General features: G+C 52.5%; 4 protein-coding genes across 4 annotated transcripts; 2 read left to right on the top strand and 2 right to left on the bottom strand.

Moving 5' to 3' along the window:
* Positions 1–1,274: 1,274 nt before the first annotated feature.
* A1O5_11654 (uncharacterized protein) lies at positions 1,275–3,292 on the top strand (the record flags this gene model as incomplete). The annotated part of the gene is made up of 3 exons (XM_007752226.1): positions 1,275–1,639; positions 1,696–1,916; positions 1,974–3,292. The coding sequence occupies 3 exons, from the start codon at positions 1,275–1,277 to the stop codon at positions 3,290–3,292; spliced, it is 1,905 nt and encodes a 634-aa protein (XP_007750416.1).
* Positions 3,293–4,956: 1,664 nt separating this feature from the next.
* On the bottom strand, positions 4,957–9,708 carry A1O5_11653 (uncharacterized protein; the record flags this gene model as incomplete). The annotated part of the gene is made up of 5 exons (XM_007752225.1): positions 4,957–8,498; positions 8,555–8,749; positions 8,799–9,059; positions 9,106–9,334; positions 9,385–9,708. 5 exons carry the CDS (start codon positions 9,706–9,708, stop codon positions 4,957–4,959), a joined length of 4,551 nt encoding a protein of 1,516 aa, XP_007750415.1.
* A 3,183-nt stretch (positions 9,709–12,891) lies between these two features.
* A1O5_11652 (uncharacterized protein) lies at positions 12,892–14,892 on the bottom strand (the record flags this gene model as incomplete). Its single annotated transcript, XM_007752224.1, has 8 exons — positions 12,892–13,295; positions 13,349–13,603; positions 13,687–13,697; positions 13,755–13,920; positions 13,974–14,369; positions 14,427–14,554; positions 14,620–14,690; positions 14,752–14,892. The coding sequence occupies 8 exons, from the start codon at positions 14,890–14,892 to the stop codon at positions 12,892–12,894; spliced, it is 1,572 nt and encodes a 523-aa protein (XP_007750414.1).
* Positions 14,893–16,356: 1,464 nt separating this feature from the next.
* A1O5_11651 (uncharacterized protein) lies at positions 16,357–17,775 on the top strand (the record flags this gene model as incomplete). Its single annotated transcript, XM_007752223.1, has 5 exons — positions 16,357–16,557; positions 16,618–16,722; positions 16,776–17,006; positions 17,068–17,210; positions 17,265–17,775. 5 exons carry the CDS (start codon positions 16,357–16,359, stop codon positions 17,773–17,775), a joined length of 1,191 nt encoding a protein of 396 aa, XP_007750413.1.
* Between the last annotated feature and the right edge of the window lie 1,679 nt (positions 17,776–19,454).

Below are 19,454 nucleotides of genomic sequence, written 5' to 3'. Positions count from 1 at the left end.
GAGTTACAGTGGGTGTCGGATTGAAATGCAACGGTTCCCTTAGCACCAGAAATATTCGCTCTCACGGGATACCTGTATCAAAGGCTTCTTCCTGGCGTCCCAAGTATCAAGTAGTCACGAGCTGGTTGCGTTGTGTGCAACCTCCCTTTTTGTGGCAAGCACTCGGAACAATAGCCAGTTGAAGCCAATCAGGATGCCTGGGCGCGGTTTTCAACAGCCCGGCCAGCATGACCAGGTGGGTGAGACGGACAGCATGAATCCATGTTGTGACATGGGGTGTTTTGACTGATCCTGTGGTGCTTCCCTTGGGCGCGTCAGACGAGGCCCTGGCGAGCTCCTCCAGGGGAGCGAGTGCGACGCCTGGGCGCTCAGGACAAACCAGGTTGACCATTGGGCCTTTAGCAGGAGCGGCTAGGCCAGCTGGAGGATAGTGGTCCTGCTGCCTGGGACGCTTAGAAAAGCGCCATGTCAGATTCTGGGAGGATAACGAGGCATCAGGGCCGCTAATGACGCCCTTTCTAGCTAGAATGAGGTACTAAGCCCGTCCAGGAGCCGCCCCGCCAACACGACCAGGGGCCCGTGCGGCTTTTGAGTTTTTGGGGCCTTCTTGTACCTGCATTGGTGCTCGGCTTAAAGGGTTTTGGAGAGGGAAGGGGGGGGCGTGGTTCCTGACTCCTGGCTGTCCGAGAGGCCCAGAAGGCCCTGGTGGCCCTGGGATGACCACTCAGCAGCCGCCGCTGGCACCGCTGACACCGCTGGCACCGCTTGCCTTTCTTTACCGCTTCCTCTACCCTTCGCCTGACTGGGCTCGCGGCCTCCCTTAATGTCTTGCTCTTGTCGTCTCGTCTTTCCCTCTCTTTTTTTTCCCCTTCCCATCCTCACCGTCGCTTTTGACCCATTCTCTACCGTTCTTCTATCTCTCTGTATCACGTTCTTTCATTCTCTTGTTGTTCAATCATCAACCCTCGAGTGCGCCTTTCACTCCTTCAAGGCCCTCGAACCACATTCATTAAGCTCTTTGCTTCTATTTTTCCATTCGCTCCAATACAGTCTTTACCCACAAACCCCCCCCCACCCCTTTCAACAGCGCGAGCATTGGAGACGTCGAACTTGCTGGGCTACGAAGTCATTTCCCATCTCGCTGCTCGGATCAGCCATCGGAAACCCTTTCCCACCTAACGAAGCAACGCCAACCTCCCTACCCACCTTGCCTACGAGCATTTCAATCCTTTTCCCAACGGCCCCAAACCAGAGAGACACGAAAACATTCCACCATGGGTAACCCCGACATCAAAGTCGATCCAATGGACTTGATGTCCTCGGACCCGACTGACCTAGACCTCGACCTTTCGGTCGAATCCACTCCTTCTCCCAACGCCAGTCAACCCACGCAAACCACGCCGGCCTCGAGTAGTTCCACGACTCAAGGGTCCGCGTCGGCGCCTCGCCGTCCTCCTCGCAAGAGCACTCTGACCCAGCAACAGAAAAACCAAAAGAGACAGAGGGCGACACAAGAGCAATTGGTGACCTTGGAGATGGAATTCAACAAGAATCCCACTCCCACGGCTGCCACTCGTGAACGTATCGCTCAAGAGATCAACATGACCGAACGATCCGTCCAGATTTGGTTCCAGAACAGGTAAGCAGATGGTTCATGGCAACGGAGACGTGTCTAGTGCTGACGGCCTGATGTAGTCGCCGACGCGCAAAGATCAAGATGCTGGCGAAAAAAAGCTTAGAAAATGGCGACGATTTGGATAACATCCCAGAGTCCTTGAGGCAGCTGCTGGCCATGCAGGCCATGGAATCTGGAAGACCATTTCCTCGCCAGCTTCTGCGGCCTGGTGGGCCAATGGCACAGTATGGTGGTGGCGGCATGCTGATGAATGGTGATCCGACCGGCCAAGGCAAAGTTGGTATGTTATGGCCCCGATCGAACCAGAGAACCGTTCTGTCTAACCCAAAGGACGCAGTCATTCAACATTTTACCTGTCGGTCTTTGAGCATCGGTACTTGGCGTCGAGTGGGCCAGAACGCCATGGATCTGGTTATTTTCTACTCCCCCGACAAGGCATGCATCACCTACTACATCAACAACGACTCGGCCGGTTACAAGATCGAATTTCCCTTTGCCTTTATCAAGTCCATCCAGTTAGAACCCGGGGATACGGCGCCAACCGCAAATGGGGCTCCGCCGAGACCAAGTGGGCTTGTCATTGAGTTGAACAGGCCGCCAAACTTCTTCATGGATTCATCCAACTCTGGGGGGTTTTACCAGTGTGGTGACTTCACCGAAGACCAACAAGCCTCTCAGATCTTGGTTCACCATCTAGGAGGGCATCCCAAGGTGCTGAGCGGTCAGCTTGCCAAATTGGTCTCGCTCGAATCGTTCCAGAACCGGCTGAACCCGTTCGACATTAATGCCATGCCTGCATCGGCGCCAGTCTCCCCGAATATGGGAATTGTGCGGCCTGCGTCTCAACCTAATGTCCAATTCGCACGGCCTCAACCTCCTCATGTCGGAATGTTTCAAGAACAGTTCGGCGTACAGCATCACCTTCATCCTGGACGGATGCATCCGGGTCACAAGCGACAGAGGAGTCGGTCTGTCCCCATTGCCATTGACTTTTCAATGCTCCACGGACCGATGCCAACGTTCCATATACAACAGCCTTCGCCTCAACTGGCCCCTGACCAGCACAACCTCTTCCAACCCATGCCACAGCATCCTGTCCAGGCCCCACTGGGGCCAAGCTTGCAGATCGATACTTCTGCTGGGTACGGCATGGACTTCCGTCAAATGCCCATGTCTGCCACAGCCACCTCACCCTCGGAATTCGCCAGCCCAGGCTTCTTCCCATCAAACCCAGCTCAACCACCTATGCCGGCATCTGAGTTTGGCACCCCACAGCAATTCAGCGGGCCATTCTTGTCGCCTTCTCCCATGGTTGACCATACCATGATGCCCAGTTCGGTGTCTCCCATGCCGCACATGGGTCATCCGGATCCCGTCATCGCCGACCACTCGCCACCTTTGTCGGCGTTGCACAGAAGCGCTTCGGCAGACATGTTCAACCACCATGGGATTATGGATGACACGTTGATGTTGGGTGAGATGTATTCGAAACAAAATCTCAATATGCCCATGCCGAGTCCTGGGCTGGATGAGAATGGCATGCTGTTGATGAACGACATGTCGGAGTTCCACAACCCTCGAGAGCACATGGACATGCCGATGACACCCTTCGGCACCGTGGACCCTCACGCGCTACAAGCTGGTCTCCATCACTAAAACCGAACGACCTTCCCTGTATCAGTTTGAAATGACCTTGATGCCTCCCCTAGAATCTTAACTCTTGGAAACACGCTTTTTCGCACAAATTGGGTACAATACTTCTCAGCACTGTCGGGACGGCGCTCATATCATTTATTTTTCTACCACCTGTTACATATGGATATCTCTTGTTAGTATGTGCGCGGCCACGGCTGCTGCCAGCTGTCTGATAGCGTGGATTGCTGTCTATTCGGTTCTTGATCTTCATGCAACCTCGTTCTGTTTCTTTCAAAATTGTCTAGTCATGTGGTTATGTGTCAGCAACGACTTTTTGCTTCTTTCTTCAATTTGGGTTTGGGACATGGTTGCACTCTGTCGGTTTTTGGGGGGGTCATTTTTGTGGGAAGTAAAAAAAAGCATGAACTAGGAAACTTCAGCCAGAAAGAGATATTTCAGGTTGTTGATCCTGAATACTGTCTCTGCCACCTTGCGACCAATGCATGGCGAGAAGTTTTCTTGTGCTTGGGCCGAAAAGGAAATCAGAGAGTCCCTCGAGTCCGAACAAGATGCACAGGGCGAATTAATTTTTCTCACATATATCCAACATGATTCCCAAGGTACTTTTTTTGGTATGGGGCACAAATCTGGCTTTTCTGTCAGTTTGTGAAAGATTGGAAGCATTTGATCCATCACAACTTGGAGAGGCCGGGGGGTTTCGGGTCCAATGGGCGGCGGGCGGATGGATGGATGGATGGCGTTGACCCAAAAGATGGAGATGTCGACCTTAGAAAGCTGCGGCGGGACCTGGCAAGCATATGGTGGTGCTTTAGTTGGGGAGTGTGTCGTTGAGGGCGTGGCAGTGAGAGCAAGAGAGTGCGAGGAGGAGAGCCTCGTCGCTCGAGACGAATATACAGAAAGGAGGGAGGGGGAGAGGATGTGAAGCAGGAGGTGATGATGATGGTGTGGTGATAGCAGCGGTGGTGGTTGATCTACTTATATTCCTAGCATGCAGTGCAGAGCGCCCCATTAATATGGTGGGAAATTTTCAACCAAGTTGCTTTTTTGTGTTTGAAACCCCGGGTTGATTCTGTTTCAAAACTAATTGCTACACCCTATTGATTGCTGAGCTGTGTCTATAGGTTCTAGGCTCTAGACTATTCCTTCGACAAGGTACAAGCTTGACAGGAAATTTGCACGCAAGATTAAACGTGTCACGAAGACCCCACATGAACCGAGTACAGGGAGTATAGAGATTGGGTGAGATGGGGGTGGGAGGAGATGAGACGAGATGGCCGCCAGAACCGGAAATTGAACGGTTCAACTAATATTACCTGGGTGGTGATTGATTAATTGACTTGAAAGATGGTTCGTTCCAACTTCGTCTTCTGTCTGTACCTGATATGTATTTGTGTTTGCCTCATGTCCCCCCAACCCTGTACTCCGTCCTTGTATTGTGTGCATGTACTTTTCCTTCCGATGTCCCCTTTCCCTTTCGACTTTTCTTTTTCCTTTTCCTTTTCCTTTTCCATCTCCTCGATGAGTATATGGGTACCCTGATCGAACAAATATGTAATTCGTGAGTTCTATCCAGGACGGTCATTGCAGACACGCCCTCGTGATAACATACTTGCGTAACTCCGTGCTCCGTACGCCGTGCAAAAAAAAACAGCAGCCAGCTCAAATCAAAAACGGGGTTTCTTGGATGGTCCGGCTTCCTCGGGTGGCTCGTGTCCTAAAGCTGATCGAAGTCGTTTCTGATGTGAGAACAGACTATTGGTCGCATGTTGTTGTTGGTTCAAGTCTTGGAGAAGAGAAGAAGGGGGCGAGGAAGGAGAAGAAGAAGACGAAGAAGACGAAGAAGACGGCGACGACGACGACGACGACGAAGAGGAGAAGGAGGAAGCATCCACAGTTGTACTGCTGCTCACTTGGAGAGCTTGCGTCTCATCTTGTACTTGATGGTGCAGAGAGCCAATGTGCATCCATCTGCAAGGCGCCATAGCTCGGACGTCCCCCGTGCTAGCCGTTGGCCGAGGATCTCTGATCAACCCGCTGAATTCATGATCTGGTCTTTTCGCTTGCTTCAGAATCAGCGCGATCTTGTCCTGTCTGGTCCTTGTCGGTGAGCGAACACTAACCCGGAGATGGTCGACATCACTGGACACTGCCCGAGACGATGCTGTCTGTTCCTTGCGAGAATCCACGTTTCGGGTTGGCTTAACAACGCTCCGTCGAGCCAGATCGAGTTTCGAGACGTGGAGAGAAATGGCCCCGTCCCTATGGACAACAAGTCCGTCCTGCTGCTGCCGAGCACCAAGGGGACCTGGGAAACGAGTCTGAGTTCCGTCTAGACCGCAACCTCGGCGAGAGAACCCTGATATCTGTTCGATTCTATGTTTCATCGACCTTTCGCGCGCAGCCACCGCAGCGTGATATGCAGCGCTTTCTTCGAGCTCGAAGACGCCCGGAAGATAGTGAAAGAGGAATTCGACAAGCAGTTCGCTACCGCGTCCGGAAAACTGGACTCTGGCAACCGGGCCGCAATCGACAAGCACTGTGGAGGTGTAGATGGTATCAATCTGGAAATCTTTTGGCGTAACATAGCTAGCTCCAAATTTCCTTTCCCGACTTGGGGTTGCAAAGCTCCAGAGCGCAGCACAGTGGTAGAATATCCCAGTGTGCCAAATGAGTCCGACTAACGGCAGGGTCGGATGGAAAGTGCAACTGTTGAAGACATTTGCAAAGTCCAGGCCGTCCAGAACGGCGATCACTTTGACGCTGCAACCGCGGCCATAAGCTTCCACCTTGAAAATTGCCATGAAGGAACTCTCGTTCACGAAGCCGCCGCTGTAGTGGTCTAGTCCTCTATCATAATTGCTGCTTGCCACACCTTGGTAAATGACCAGGTCATTGTGCACGAAGATCCGGGAGGCTGCTGGCCTCCCAGCTTTGAACACGGTACGACTCTCCCTTGAAGCAACTCCACTACTGCGAGAGTCTTGGACGCAGCGATCCAGAGGCTGGAACACCGAAACAGACCTGGCGTCATAGATAATCGGGAGTCGCTTGCAATACCAATTACATGGATTCGTCCGACAAGTTTCAGGGGAAAACAAATGATTTCTGTGACTAGCATAAACTTTGTGCAGGACGGTGAACATGTCGAGATTCTGGCCGATACTGATAGGGAATTGCCGGTTGATGGGAACAGTATCAGCCTCGGCGGAAGCAGAATTGAAGAATCCCAGGCAATTAGTGGTAGATCCACTCTGGGCAATAGCGACATAGGATGAGATCTCCTGCACGCCAAGGGGGAAATCCCATTCTTCATTAAGAACGGGGTTGGCGGGCCGTATGCTCCATAGCTGATATTGAGCAATCCATCCCTGATACATTCCGCTGGATTCACCAGCATTGGGCGAGTAGCCGTTCTTTGTTGCACTGTCGAATACCGCAGAAGGCCAAATTTTCAGAATAGCGAAGATGTCTTCGTCAGCCTTCTCACGAGATATTTGGGCAAAAGGAGCTGAGCTACCTCTTGATAGCCTGTTTCCCTCCGGCGCTGCTTGCGGGGCAGTAGTCGCTGACGGTCGGGCGAAGAATGGACTATTGCTGAACGCCGTGATTTCAGTCCAGAGCTGACCCGGATTTCTCAAGAGTTTAGCCTTCCCCGCCTTGTCCAGCTGATGGAGGTCTCTAACCAAAGCATGTACAAGGTGGGCAATTTCGTTGAGCTTCTGTGAAAATGGGCCGGAGGACGAGGTGGGACCGGTGGGTAGCTTGGACGCCCATCGACCTAAGTCGTCAAATATCCTCTTGGTGTCTGCTTGGTAGATGTAAAGTGCTTCGACCCAGGCCAGCATGCCCGCGCCATCAGCGAGGAACGTACGCAACGTTTGTATGAGGGCGTCAAGTGTTTTTCCAGTAGCATTCGATGGTTGTTTTAGGTGTGCCACCCACAATAAGGTGGCGTATCTCAGGAACGGTCGAGTATTGTCTAAGATAGTATAGGACACTGCTTGGAAAGAGCTCCTGGAAGACGGCCGGTGAAACTGCTGCATCTGGCGATACTGAAAGCAGGCCATTAGCAACTCGGATTCCGCCTCAAACCTCGGGGGATGGAGGTATTTGGTGCCTGCCACTCCGATATCAGCGTCAACGCAAGTTTGGGAACACCTCAGCCTGAGAAATTCATGGGCGGAGTAATGATCGAAACGGCAAACCCTGCGTCGAGGCTCTTGTTCGGACCACCTCAGCTCAACCAGGCTCGAACAGATCGCAACTATGCTGTCCTCAAAATTGGCAAACTTGGATGCGTAGCTTCTCTGTTCTTCCAAAGTGAGATCTGAGGCTACCTTCCCTTTCAGTGTCTGAAGGAGGTCCTGGAGTTGGTCTAGACGACCGACGCCTTTGCCGAAGACAAGCCACACGAATAGGCGCCTTGCAAAGATTTGCTCAACTCGAGGCTTCCGTGCGATCACCTCAAGTATGCGCATGTACATATTTTCAAGCTTTTCGGGTCTTTTGAGGTCTCTGATTAGTCTCATCCGGGACGAAATGTCCAGAACGTCTGACTTCAAATAGATAATCATGAGTTGCGCCCATTTGAACACGCCATCAGCACCCGTGAGAAGAAAACAGATCAGTTCGTCACGGTCTGCACCACGGGGGAAGAGATCCAAGTTTTGCATTTCCTCGAGATGGACTGAGAGAAAGCAGCGCAGATCGGCGTTCACAAGCTCGGGCGTTACGGTGATCGTGTCAGCAGCAGGTACGTTTCGGTGAAGGTAGCTGACATTTGGTCTGCTGAATAGCAGAATCCTGGGCCTCCCAGCAGACCTCAGGTCTAAGAGGTTTCTCAGGAACGATTCTGACGCGGCGCACTCGTCTACAGCGTCTATGACGATGTACCAATCTTGCAACAGGGGTGTCAAGAGTTTAAGTATGTCAGCCATGTCATCTTTTGTCGCAAGGTCTTGTCCTCGAGTCCTTCGAGTCATAGCATAGCTGAACAAATCAAGGATATCGGGGGACGTGGAGCATTGGTCGAGGACCTGGGCCAGCAGAGACGCGTACGCAGAGCGAATCGAGTTCCGCGCCGGGTTATCGTGGTCGAAAAAGAAGTACGAGATGACTTTCGAGCCATTAGCTTTCTGATAGGCTAACTCTGAGAGCTTAGAAATCGTTGCGCAGGCAAGAACGGTCTTGCCGGTTCCGGGCACCCCTATGCTCAGGGTCAACATCAGTGTCGAGTGCTAGCAAGGAATAGGGAACGCTGACCTCTAACCCAGAGCCAAGGGGCAGGCCACTCGTATGGCCCGTCCATGCCCTGAGAGGTTGTCAACCAGGAGTTGTATTCTGGGAGCTTGAATAGCCAATTTGCCGTGCCCTCTTGACGAAGAGAACACACCCCCCTCAAAGCATCGGCAAATGATGGTGGGCACAACCACCTCCAGATGCGGTCAATTAGCTCACCTAGAAGACTTGGTAATGGTCCCCATATCGCCTTGAATGAGGAACTTACTTTTGGGGGCTACTCCCATTCCTTGATTCACCTCCCTAAGGATATCATTGTGTTCGGGCATTCGTTCCAAAGACAATTGTGAATGGATCAACAGCATCTCATGAATGGGACGCACAGCTTGCATAGGCTTCTGGGCCAGTACAAGCATCTCTGAGTCCAAAATTTCGGTGTGGACGGCGAGTTTCTTCAGGAAGTTTTCGAACCGAGCTTCGAAAGGATGCCAAAGTAGATTAGGAACAACCAAAGATGCTTTCTTCAGTCCTATATCCTGTTATATACTTCCTGAGGAGAGAGGAGGGTAACATACGTGCGTCTTTTTGGGTAAAGACTTTACCCAGGTTGCCGAAAAGATCGAAAAGATCAGCGCATAACCCGTGAAGAGACAAGCTCAGTGCATCATTCCACGGTGGCCGTTCACATGGAGAAGCGTCCGATTTGGTGAGTTCGAGAAGTTTTCGGTAAGGAGGAATATGTGCCGACACTTCTTGCAAGAGATCACCCAGCTTGGCGAAGAAAGCGGGAAAGGGGCTTGCCATCTTTCATGGTTCAACACTTGGTCACACAGGGGGGAAATGGACCTTCTAACCTTGAGAATTAGGGATATAGATCCCCAGACCATAGAGGCACACGCTGAGACGCCCTGTGTGACAAGCTCAAGCGCCTCGAAACAAGGCGCAAGGGCCTCAGTTAGCAACACTACTATCCGTAGTATCTTCACAGCGGGTCTCTTCTTGAATTGAGACGCTTCGGCGAGCTGCGCTGTATAGTTGTGTAGCTGTTCACGTGTGTCCACGCCACGAAAGGCATTCCGGTCCTCGTCCGCGAGCTGGTCTAGGAACTCGTCCCTGGCATCGTCAAAGTCTTGGTTCAAGGTAGGAATGCTGGGCATTGCAAAGGTCATATTCGCCATGGTGACGAGCTCGTCTCAGTATCACGACTTCCGTCTGCTGCTGTTGCTTCAACATGGAGACGATTGTGGGAAAGTCAACATCAGAGAAGTTTTGATTGCTGGAAGAAAGAGAAAGAGGAAGGAGAACGCACGATACGAACGTGGTGCGAAATATGAGGCTGGCAGAGAGGAGGAGGCAAAGGCGGGGGGGTGCATAGGGATCCTGGTCACCTTGCATGTGTGCAGGATGCCAGTCATAGTCACATACAAGGGCCATATACCGTCCCAGCGGTGGGTTTCTGGGGTGTGTGGCCTGTGCAGACCACCATTTCATTCTCTTCAGCGGTCCAGCAATGCACACCGTACAGAGGTATGGCTGGAGAGGGGTGCTGGATGCAGCACACAGTAGGCCGTCGCTCCATCACAAGAAATCCGAGAAAACTGAGAGCTGATCGCGGGCGAAGTCGATCAATCTGGACGATAGTGGGGAAGTGAAAGAGAGCCTGGAGAGTTGCTCCAGTCGTTTCACGGTGCTTCTGCGAGCTGAAAGGCTCAAAGTGCCAAGTGGTCTGGCTTGACACTTGACAGATGCATGAGAATACGAAGTCGTCGAGGGAACCCAATCGGCGCCAGTCGATGACAGGAGTCGCAGGCATTTCGGCAGGCCCTTCAACTGCGCAAACTGCGCTACTGTCGTCGGGGCTGCTTTGGCCACTTTGGCCGCGTCCAGGTTGATCCAGGTTGATCCAAGTTGATCCAAGACTGCAACGAGCAAACATTGTCGTGACGTAAAAGACCCGACGAGATGCTGGTGCCGCAGCTCCTAGTTTCTGGTCTCCGCTCGGCTTCGTATTCCTTTCCATCTTTGTTGGCCAACCTGGTCAGTTGAAATTTCTCCTTGTTGGTGCGCACCCTCTTCCCTGCTCTGCAGGCCTGCCCCTCGAGACAGTTCGATCCCGTTCATCTGAACAACTGTGGCAATGAATTCGGCTTCATCAGGTGCGATCCACAGGGGGCATTGTACATGGACAGTGACATGAGGACAGCTATGCGGTTGGGAAGGGGCAGACGAGAATGAAGTAAGAAAGCGAACCTAGAACCTAAGCGAGCATTGCTGACTGGAGAACCGACTACATATCACCGGCAATCTGAGCAGTGGTGCGCCAAAATCCTCGCCCACCAGCCTTTACGAGGGACAGACACGCCTAACAAGAGTTGTTCCACATCCTTGCACGTCCCCAAGCCCCTTACTGGGTACCTAGAACGCTGCCATTGTTGCGCCAATCTGCACCCAATAGACACACATCACTGGAGGAAAAGAAAAATCGATGCAGGATGCTCCACATATTAGTCGACGCTCCTTTCCGGTCAAACATCGGTAGAGACAGGACCAAAACATGCATGCTTGCATGGCAGAGAAGGTGCGCACCGTGGCCGTGGCCATAGACTAGAGGACATGGTACCAAACCCGTGCTGCAACCCCCCCCTACACGATCTTGCCATCTTCAAAGACGCTTCGCTATTGGAGCCCTGGGGATGCTGGTTGTGGCCATGGCTTCAAACATCCCTCTTCAAGCGGTCGAAGACACTACAAACAGAGTTGATCTGTCGATCAAGATCGCATTGGGGTGGGCCGCTTCACGGCACCTACCAGACAAGATTCGTCTGGGGGTGACGCCAGAATGTCCTGCCACCCGGGTCGCTTTCCATCTGTTCCGCATGTGGGAGCATTGCATGTCGAATCCAATCGCAGCTGAATGTCGAGGTCAGAGTTGGAACTCACGCGTTTGTGCTGTGGCCGACGGCCCTAGTCTTGAATCTTGCCTATTCGAATGAATGCCTCTTGCAAATGCGCTCTCGATCACCATGCTAGCAGGGATTAACTTGGTGAGCCCACAATTGCCCAGTGGTCGCCTGTTCAAACCTGGTGCACCCTGTCTACCTCGTGATGACGAGTCAAGGGTTTGGTTCCATTGAGAGCAACTATCGTCGGTCGCAACCATATCCTGTGGAAATGCCAGAGACAATGCGCATAGCAGGGAAGTTCTTGAGGTGGATCAAAAAGCAAATTTCTCCAGACTGAGCTGAGGTTCGGGCGTGATGAGGGTCTGAACACGCATATACGAAACTCTACCGAGTATCTCTGTTCCAAACCGATACATTTCATCGCACATGAACTGTATGGATCACCAGGACTCAAATCTCATGGTCAGAACTCAAGGACCCGCACCTCTTTCCACGGAACCTTTCCCACCCTCATCCGTAACCTTGACAGCACGTCCTGACCCATCTGGCCCTTCCTCATACGCCCGGTCTCAATATCATCCGTGGACGGCCAAGGTGGCGGCGACGGCACCATCCCTGTGTCCTCCTCTACATCAAGCTGCGTATAGATACCCATGGGTGTAGTTCGCTAGTGGGTGAGTGAGTTGGTACCGGTAACGCAATCGCAATTATGTATAGTCCCGAGTCCCTTTCCTTCCGGGCGACTAATGACCAACAGTCAGCACTAACAACAGCACCCCACTGCAGAATACATGCACACGGAAACGCAAACCCAAATGCAAGAGGTGAGGGCGAAATGATCGTCCTGCATCAAGTACACGGGGGCGGGAGAAAGGAAGAGCACGGAAAGGGAGGAGATGACTGGACAGTATAAACAGAACAAGCCAGTAACTACTTATAGCTCATCGATCAATTCATAGGGTTGAATTGTGTCTGGTGGTGTGTGACACTTTCTCGCATATTTGACATATTTCATATATCGTATGACACATGACATGACATGACACACAACTGGTCTCGCGTGTAAACTTTTCGCCGTCCGCAGAGTCCTGTAAGTGCGCGCACGTGAGATGTGTGTGTGTGAGAGAGTACTGTACACCTCGTTCCAAGTTCGATGATCGTCTCTAGTTTAGGTAACCTAGGTAGGTAATAGGGCTGTGGTTTGGTGTAACTGCTGGGGAAACAAAACCCCATGCGAAAAAGGCTGCCGGACTCCATCCAGTTTTCCCATGAACAAAGTGGGTTTTTCGGATTGGTTTTTTTTCTTTGGGCAGGTGAGAGAGAAATAGTCAACTATACAAGTAGTCCCAACCTTGCGGAAAAATATGGGACACTCAGATGGCCAACCATATTTCACCATTTCTAGAAGAAAAACCAAAAAAACCAAAAAAACCAAAAAACCAAAAAACCAAGCAATTTTTAAGCGCTCTTGCGAACGTATTCCACAGGTCCGACGTATTGGTGTCGTGCCCAGAACACGTAGTAGACTCCTCCGATGATGATCACCGATCCGTATGCCAGAGAAGACCAGTTCATGGTTTGCGGGGTCGGATGGGCGGCCCCAGGGAAGAAACTCATGGTAAAGGCCAAGGCGAGGAATGCCAGAGCAGCCAAGTTGATGGGAATGCCGAATCGCCCCAAGTCAAAGACGCGGTCGAGGAGCGGTTGATTGCAGACCCGACGCCAGGTAACGCAGGCGATGGAGATGAAATACGAGGACAACAGAGCTGCGACACCGAGCGACAGGATTTGGTTGAAGGCGACGGTCGAGCCGATGTTGACGAGGGAGAAGAGGACCGAGAAGCAGACGGTGAAAAGAACGGCTGAAGCATGTATTAGTTGTTGTGAGAAAGAGGGAGGGACGGCCAAAACTCACCGTTGATTGGAATTTCAAACCGGCTTCCGACCTTAGCGAACCAGGTATGGAAAGGTAAACCCTTGTCGCGAGCGAAAGCGAAGAGTTGGCGGGATGCGGTGGCCATGTTGGTCATACCGTTGGCAACAGCCGACAGAACCAGGATGCACGACATGGCCGTGGCACCGCCTTTGGACCCGGTGGCATTGTAAAAGACTTGAATAAAGGGGTAGCCGGTCGGCGTCGAGAGTACACTGTTCAAGTCGCCAAGGGTATCTAAAATCATGTTAGTGACAAGAACTGCAGAAAATAAAGCCAGAGCTTCATATCACAAGCTAGGCTGGAGAGTGGTTTCTTACAGCAAAAAGTACTATGATGCATGTTAGTAAGAGATTAACGCAGACTTGATGGATTGCACAGGGCTTACATAAGCATAATGAAACCGAGGGCACCATTGACGATAGAAGTCCATAGCATAACCCTCGGAAGAGTCTTGGAAGCGTTCCTCAACTCCTCGGCCATGTGCACGGCTGCATCGGCACCAAGGAAAGCAGTGGCGGGGGTGATAATACCGACGAGGGTTGCGAGACCAGCTGGGGAGGTTTGTCAATGATTGCCTATAAATACGTAGGAATTTGGATCATACTTGAACCCCAACCCCCGCCATCCTGGAACACAGTCCAGATCTCATGTGAGTTGCCACGAGGGCCAAGAACCCACAGCGGAACAAGGATGCAGATGAAGCCGCCAATGTGCAGGCAGAGAACCATACCCTCGACCAGGGGCAGATGCTTGGCGAGGAAAGTGTTGAAAAAAGCGATAAAGAGCACAATAGCAATGGTGAGCAGAGTTCCGTGCCATCGCTCGTAGACGTAACTGTCGTTGTTGAGGACAATGAGGCCTTGGATTTCGGTGGCCGCCAAAAAGCATCCAATTGCAACACCGCTCTGCCAGCCAAGAGTACAAAGCCAGCCAACGATGAAGGACAGGAGCCTCTGCTGGCTTCGAGGCGCAAACTCGGAAATCCAATGATATTGACCACCTATCCAGATGGGTTAGCATGGACAGTGGAAGCGCGGCTGCGAAGGTCTGAGCCTACCAGCTGTCGGAGCCATAGAGGCCATTTCAGCCATGGAAATGTTGACCAGAGTGAAGAAAATCACGACGACGATGTACAGATATATCAGACCCGCTGTTCCACCATTACCGAGACCAAAGGCAATGGTTCTATAGGAGTCGCAGTCAGCTTGACGTTCGACAAGAAGTTCATAGCGACATTGTTGCAGACTGACCCGAGCAGCGCTTGCCAGGTGTTCATCAGAATCATGGCGAAGCCGAAGATGGACAAAAAACCAAAGTTACGCTGTAAAAGGCGGTTGTTAACACATTTCTCTGGCGACTGGGTGGCGCAAAGAGGGAGTTACCTTGAACAGTTGTTCTTTGCCCATACGCTTCATGTCCTCCACATCCCTCGAGGTCCCCTGCTTCTCGCCGAGGACAACATCGTCGCTCGCGCTCTCTGGGACCACCTCGCCGAGGGCCGCAACTTCAGCGTTCTTGCTCATGTTGGCAATCGAGCAACCAAACACAGGGTCAAGCAGAGCAAATCAACCAAAAAAGACAGGAACCCCCGGAAGAAGAAAGACTGAGGCGATTGAAGGGGGGGGGGATAATGTAGAAGAAAAGGTGAGCAGAGAAAGAAAACGAAAGGGAGTCTGCAAGTTTTGGGTTGGAGGTTTAAACTCCAGGATCGGAAGAAGAGCGAGAAGCACTGGGGAAGTTCCTAGCTGCTCCAGCTAACAGCCCATGTGGCAAGCCGACGGTCGAGGTAGGTAAGGTCTTGCCTCTGACTGCTCGCTAGTAGTAGTGTCCAGTAAGTCAGTAAATAAGTCCTTGTAGCCTGGACCCATCCTATTGCACATGGGAAGAAGTCGCCAGAGACTACGTACATAAGTGGCATGTAGGGTCCTTAGGGTGCTCGCATGCCATGAAGCGACCCCCCCTGGAGACGAAGAAAGTGGGAACCTTGGATGGAAAGTGGCCCGATGATGGAAGCTATCGAGCAACGATGCTTATCGACGGTGGCAGTGGGTATTGGGAAGGGATACCAAGTTAGGGACAGGCCGAGTAGCTGGTACATTGACGATGTGGTTAGATAAAGAAGTGGGGGGAAGTTGGTACGAGACGGCATACGTGGAAGAGGGAGGGCGAAGGGGAGCGAATAGACGGAGCAAAGGGGGGGGATTGGGGGGGAACAGACACCACCAAAACACGCCTTGAAGCACCTAAAGCACCTTAAAGCTCCCAAGGCACGAGGTGGAGCAGTGCCCATCCTTGCTGTTTTAGACAGGCTGGGGGCGTCCTTAGTGTCGGGCCGGTGCGCCGATCACTACGGCAAGTGGTTTAATGGCGCCCGAAGCCATCCACTCGCAGCCAGAACCACCTAAAGTCATCAAGCCACCCAGCAAGTGGTCTCCATCCGGGCCACATCGACGCCCACTGACACTTCCTCCTCCCCGATGGCCATTCAGCGCTCATCTACCCAGTAGCGCTCATTCGACGTCCACTCTTGCCTCTAGCTTGTCAGAGGCCATTTCCACCTGCCAATAACCTTCTGCCCGGTCATCCGTCTACTCCTCACATCTCTTGGGCACGCCTTAGCGATCCAAAGCGAAGTCTCCCAGGCCCATGGCATCGCTTCCCAAAGTTGGGTGAAGAAGAAAGAACACTAAGTTCGTCCTCGGGAGCCCAGTGGTCCCAATTGCCCTACACGGTACCCTGGTCCAAAACCACTCCCGTATCGCGTAAAGTAGAGTCCTGCAAGTGCGCAAACAGAGTTTTTTGCCGTTTCAATCCCCCCTCAGGCTTGCGTTGCCGTTGCTTGTCCCTTATCCTAAGGAGGAACGGCGTGATTTAAAGGTCCCGGATCAAGTTCTTGCCCCCGAAAAGGGATCCCTCTGGTGCGGCGCCTTTTTGAATGTCGTCGATGCCGCTTCTCTAGAACTTCTCTTGCCAGCCCAGCGGCAACCATGGCAGACTCAGGCTCCTCCACCGCCGACCCGACCGTAGCGGGCAACCGGTACTTTCTTATAACGGACGAGGATCATCGTGGTGTCATTCTTGTCGTGTCCATCATATGCGCCGCCTATATCCCTATGCTTCTGGCCCTTCGCGGCACCTTTACCAACAAGAACATCGGGCTGGATGATGGCTTGGCTGTGGCCGTGTCAGTATGTACAGGCTGTGGGGTCTTGTTCGAAGGGCGAATCGAGTACTGACAACGTCCCCAGGTGGTGGGATTGATACATAGTGTTCTAGTCTGGATTGCCGTGTCCCACGGGCTGGGAAAGTCATATGTGGATGTTGGGGCATCCGATGCCAGTTCAATGGGAAGAGTATGTTGCGATGGCTCTTGTCCCAGGTGAGAATCCGCTGACCGGAATGACAGCTGTTGCTCGCCTCGGTCGTTTTGTTCTTGGTTACGCTCTTCCTCACCAAAAGTTGTGTGATTCTCCTGTGTCGAAAATTGTTCAGCATCAACATGAAAAGGCATCGGACGCTCTGCGATACCATGACGGTGGTTTGTGGTCTGTGGTGCTTGGGGGCCATCCTGGCAGTGACCATCGATTGCGACTCGCTCCAACAGCTTGGATATCGTACCGACTTTTGCCCAACCCTGGTAGGTCCTCTCTCCGCCTTTGTATATCGGTCCTTGAACTTTGGCCCACTAATTCACTCAGACCAAGCGATGGAGCGCCGTCGCCGTCGTCGACGGAGTCACCGAAGTCCTCATCTTCTTGTTGTCGTTGGCCGTGGTATTGCCGCTTCACATGAGCACGGATCGCAAAGTATCTGTCCTCCTTACTTTTGCACCCAGATTGGCGTAAGTTGAGACTCACAGTGGCCTGACACTGGCCCGCGCTCACGTCTAAACCAGAGTCATTGCCCTGGTCGGCCTGCATGCCCATTACATCGACGTCACGGTGCATTCCTCCAACCCGGGAGTCGAGATCGTGACCCCGACCATTTACCGGCAGGTGTTGGTCCTGTTCGCAATCGCTTCGGCGGCGTTGCCGGCCCTGAACCGTGGGCTTCGAAAATTCAATACGAGCATGGGCAGTACATGGATGGACACGACCCTCTCGCAGACGAGCGGACGCGGCACAGGGCAACAACCCACCATCCCCCTCAAGTCATTGAAGACCAACAAGAGCAGCATGAACCGAAGCAAGAGGAGGTCTATGGATGGGGATGAGATTGACCGTCCCGACCAAAACCCCAACTTCCGGCCTGACAAGGTGCAGCACAACACGACGGCGTACTGGGGCAAGGCGGTTGATCCTGATGCGCGATCTGGACAGTCTCAAGAGAGCCAGAACAGCGAGGCCAAAATCATCCGCAAGGATATGCAGTGGCGGGTCCATTACGAGAATCAAGGCCCCTCGTAAGCAGTCACTGCTGGATACGCTTTGCTCTTGCTCTTGCTCTGATGGAGGGGGGGGGCGTTGTTTCAATTGGATCGATTGACATGTCAACGCCAACGCGGATCACAGACGCCAGTACAAAGTATTGCAAGATTTAAAAGGGGACCCATTGGGAATGTTTATATCAATCAGCTTTGGCTATGGGCTATCAAGGGACACTTTTGGATACACATTGGGCCTGATCAGGATAAATTCGATGGATCGGATACCCCCGGGGTTGGGTTGACTGGGTCCTTTGTGGCGGTTGCGGCGTGTTCTGTTCTTTGCCACGAAATGCATGAAAAGAATGTGCTAGTTCTATACAACTGCTATGGGTGTGTGAGAGTATCTTTCTCTAGAGAATAGAATTGTGTACAGTAGGAGCCCGTTACGCAGGGGCTTCCTATCGCTCAAAACACCCCCCTCCATCATTGATTGTGCTGGGCTGATGATGATCCTTCCTCGGCCTGTCCACACCACCGGGATGAACTGCTTTCGCTACAGCTTACCGAGTACTTACCCAGTACAAGGGCTTTGTACAGGCCACCCTCGGGCCTCAGGTCTCAGGCCTCAGGCCTCTTCATCTCTTCATCCCACCACGCTGCTTCCATCGCCCTGCACCTAATGCTGCATCTAGTCATGCAAGCTGCAAGCCTCACTAGCGCTGTCCCAACCGGGTTCCCCCCCTCCTCCCAAGGACCCGGCACTTCAGCGGCTCAGCGGGGCTGGGTTTTCGCAGCCAAAAAGCTTGCAATGGCTAGTGTCAAGCCACCATCTGTGCCTCTTGTTTCTCTTTCCAGTCGCTTGCTTACAAGTCGAGATGCGCACCTACGCTACCGGCGACAAATCAGGACGGATGACATCCATCTTCACACCACCATCTGAGTTTTTGTCGAGAATCCCGCGAAACACGAAAATGCACTGGCACGCCACCTCACACCGCTTCTTCGACCAGAACTAGACCAAATCTGCTCGCTCGTTTTCTGTTCTTGATTGGGCGAACCATGAATTGTCGACCTCGTCGATGTGGACAGACACTTGGAAACCGCCTTTCAACGGGAACAATGGTTGGCCCAGGTATTGATATTGATTGAAATTCATGCAATTTCGGGAGTAAGCCGTAGGGATCGCCTCCTACCGAGTCCTTTCTGGGAGTCTGGGTCCTCCATCAGGGCGTGGATGAGTGCCGGGTCCCTGCTGGGTCTGTGCTCATCCCCCCGGTTGAAGCTCTTTCTAAGCCTCCACCTCCTCCTTCTCCCTTCTCCTCATGCCCACCTAGGTATGTACGAGGTACTGGGTACTGGGTACCTTGTATGGTCTCCTCATTCTGGTCTATCCACAGCCCACGGGCCAATGTGCTCACTTCTTGTGCTGATCATTTCTTATCAAGGCGTCCAGCATCTTTTTCCGGAGCACACCAACGTTGCACAACCCGACATTTCTCTGACTCGGACTGTCTGGTGTTGGCGAACACCAGTTGGGTCCAACCTGGCTTCCTTCCCGCACGTTTTTTTTTCCCCCTTGCTCTCTTGCGCAAGCAACGTTGTCCTTCGCCTACGATAATTGCCTCGAACTATTCACCTCGCTTACGTGTTTTTTTTTTTCTTCTTTCCCATGGCCCTGTAGCCTGCAGTCTGTGCTTTGCCCCAACTTCCACCGTGCTC

This window comes from Cladophialophora psammophila, assembly GCF_000585535.1.
Source record: "Cladophialophora psammophila CBS 110553 chromosome Unknown aczJe-supercont1.27, whole genome shotgun sequence".
NCBI lineage: Eukaryota > Fungi > Ascomycota > Eurotiomycetes > Chaetothyriales > Herpotrichiellaceae > Cladophialophora > Cladophialophora psammophila.
The sequence above is the reverse complement of the archived record's forward strand: the minus strand, read 5'-3'. Positions and strand labels throughout refer to the sequence as shown.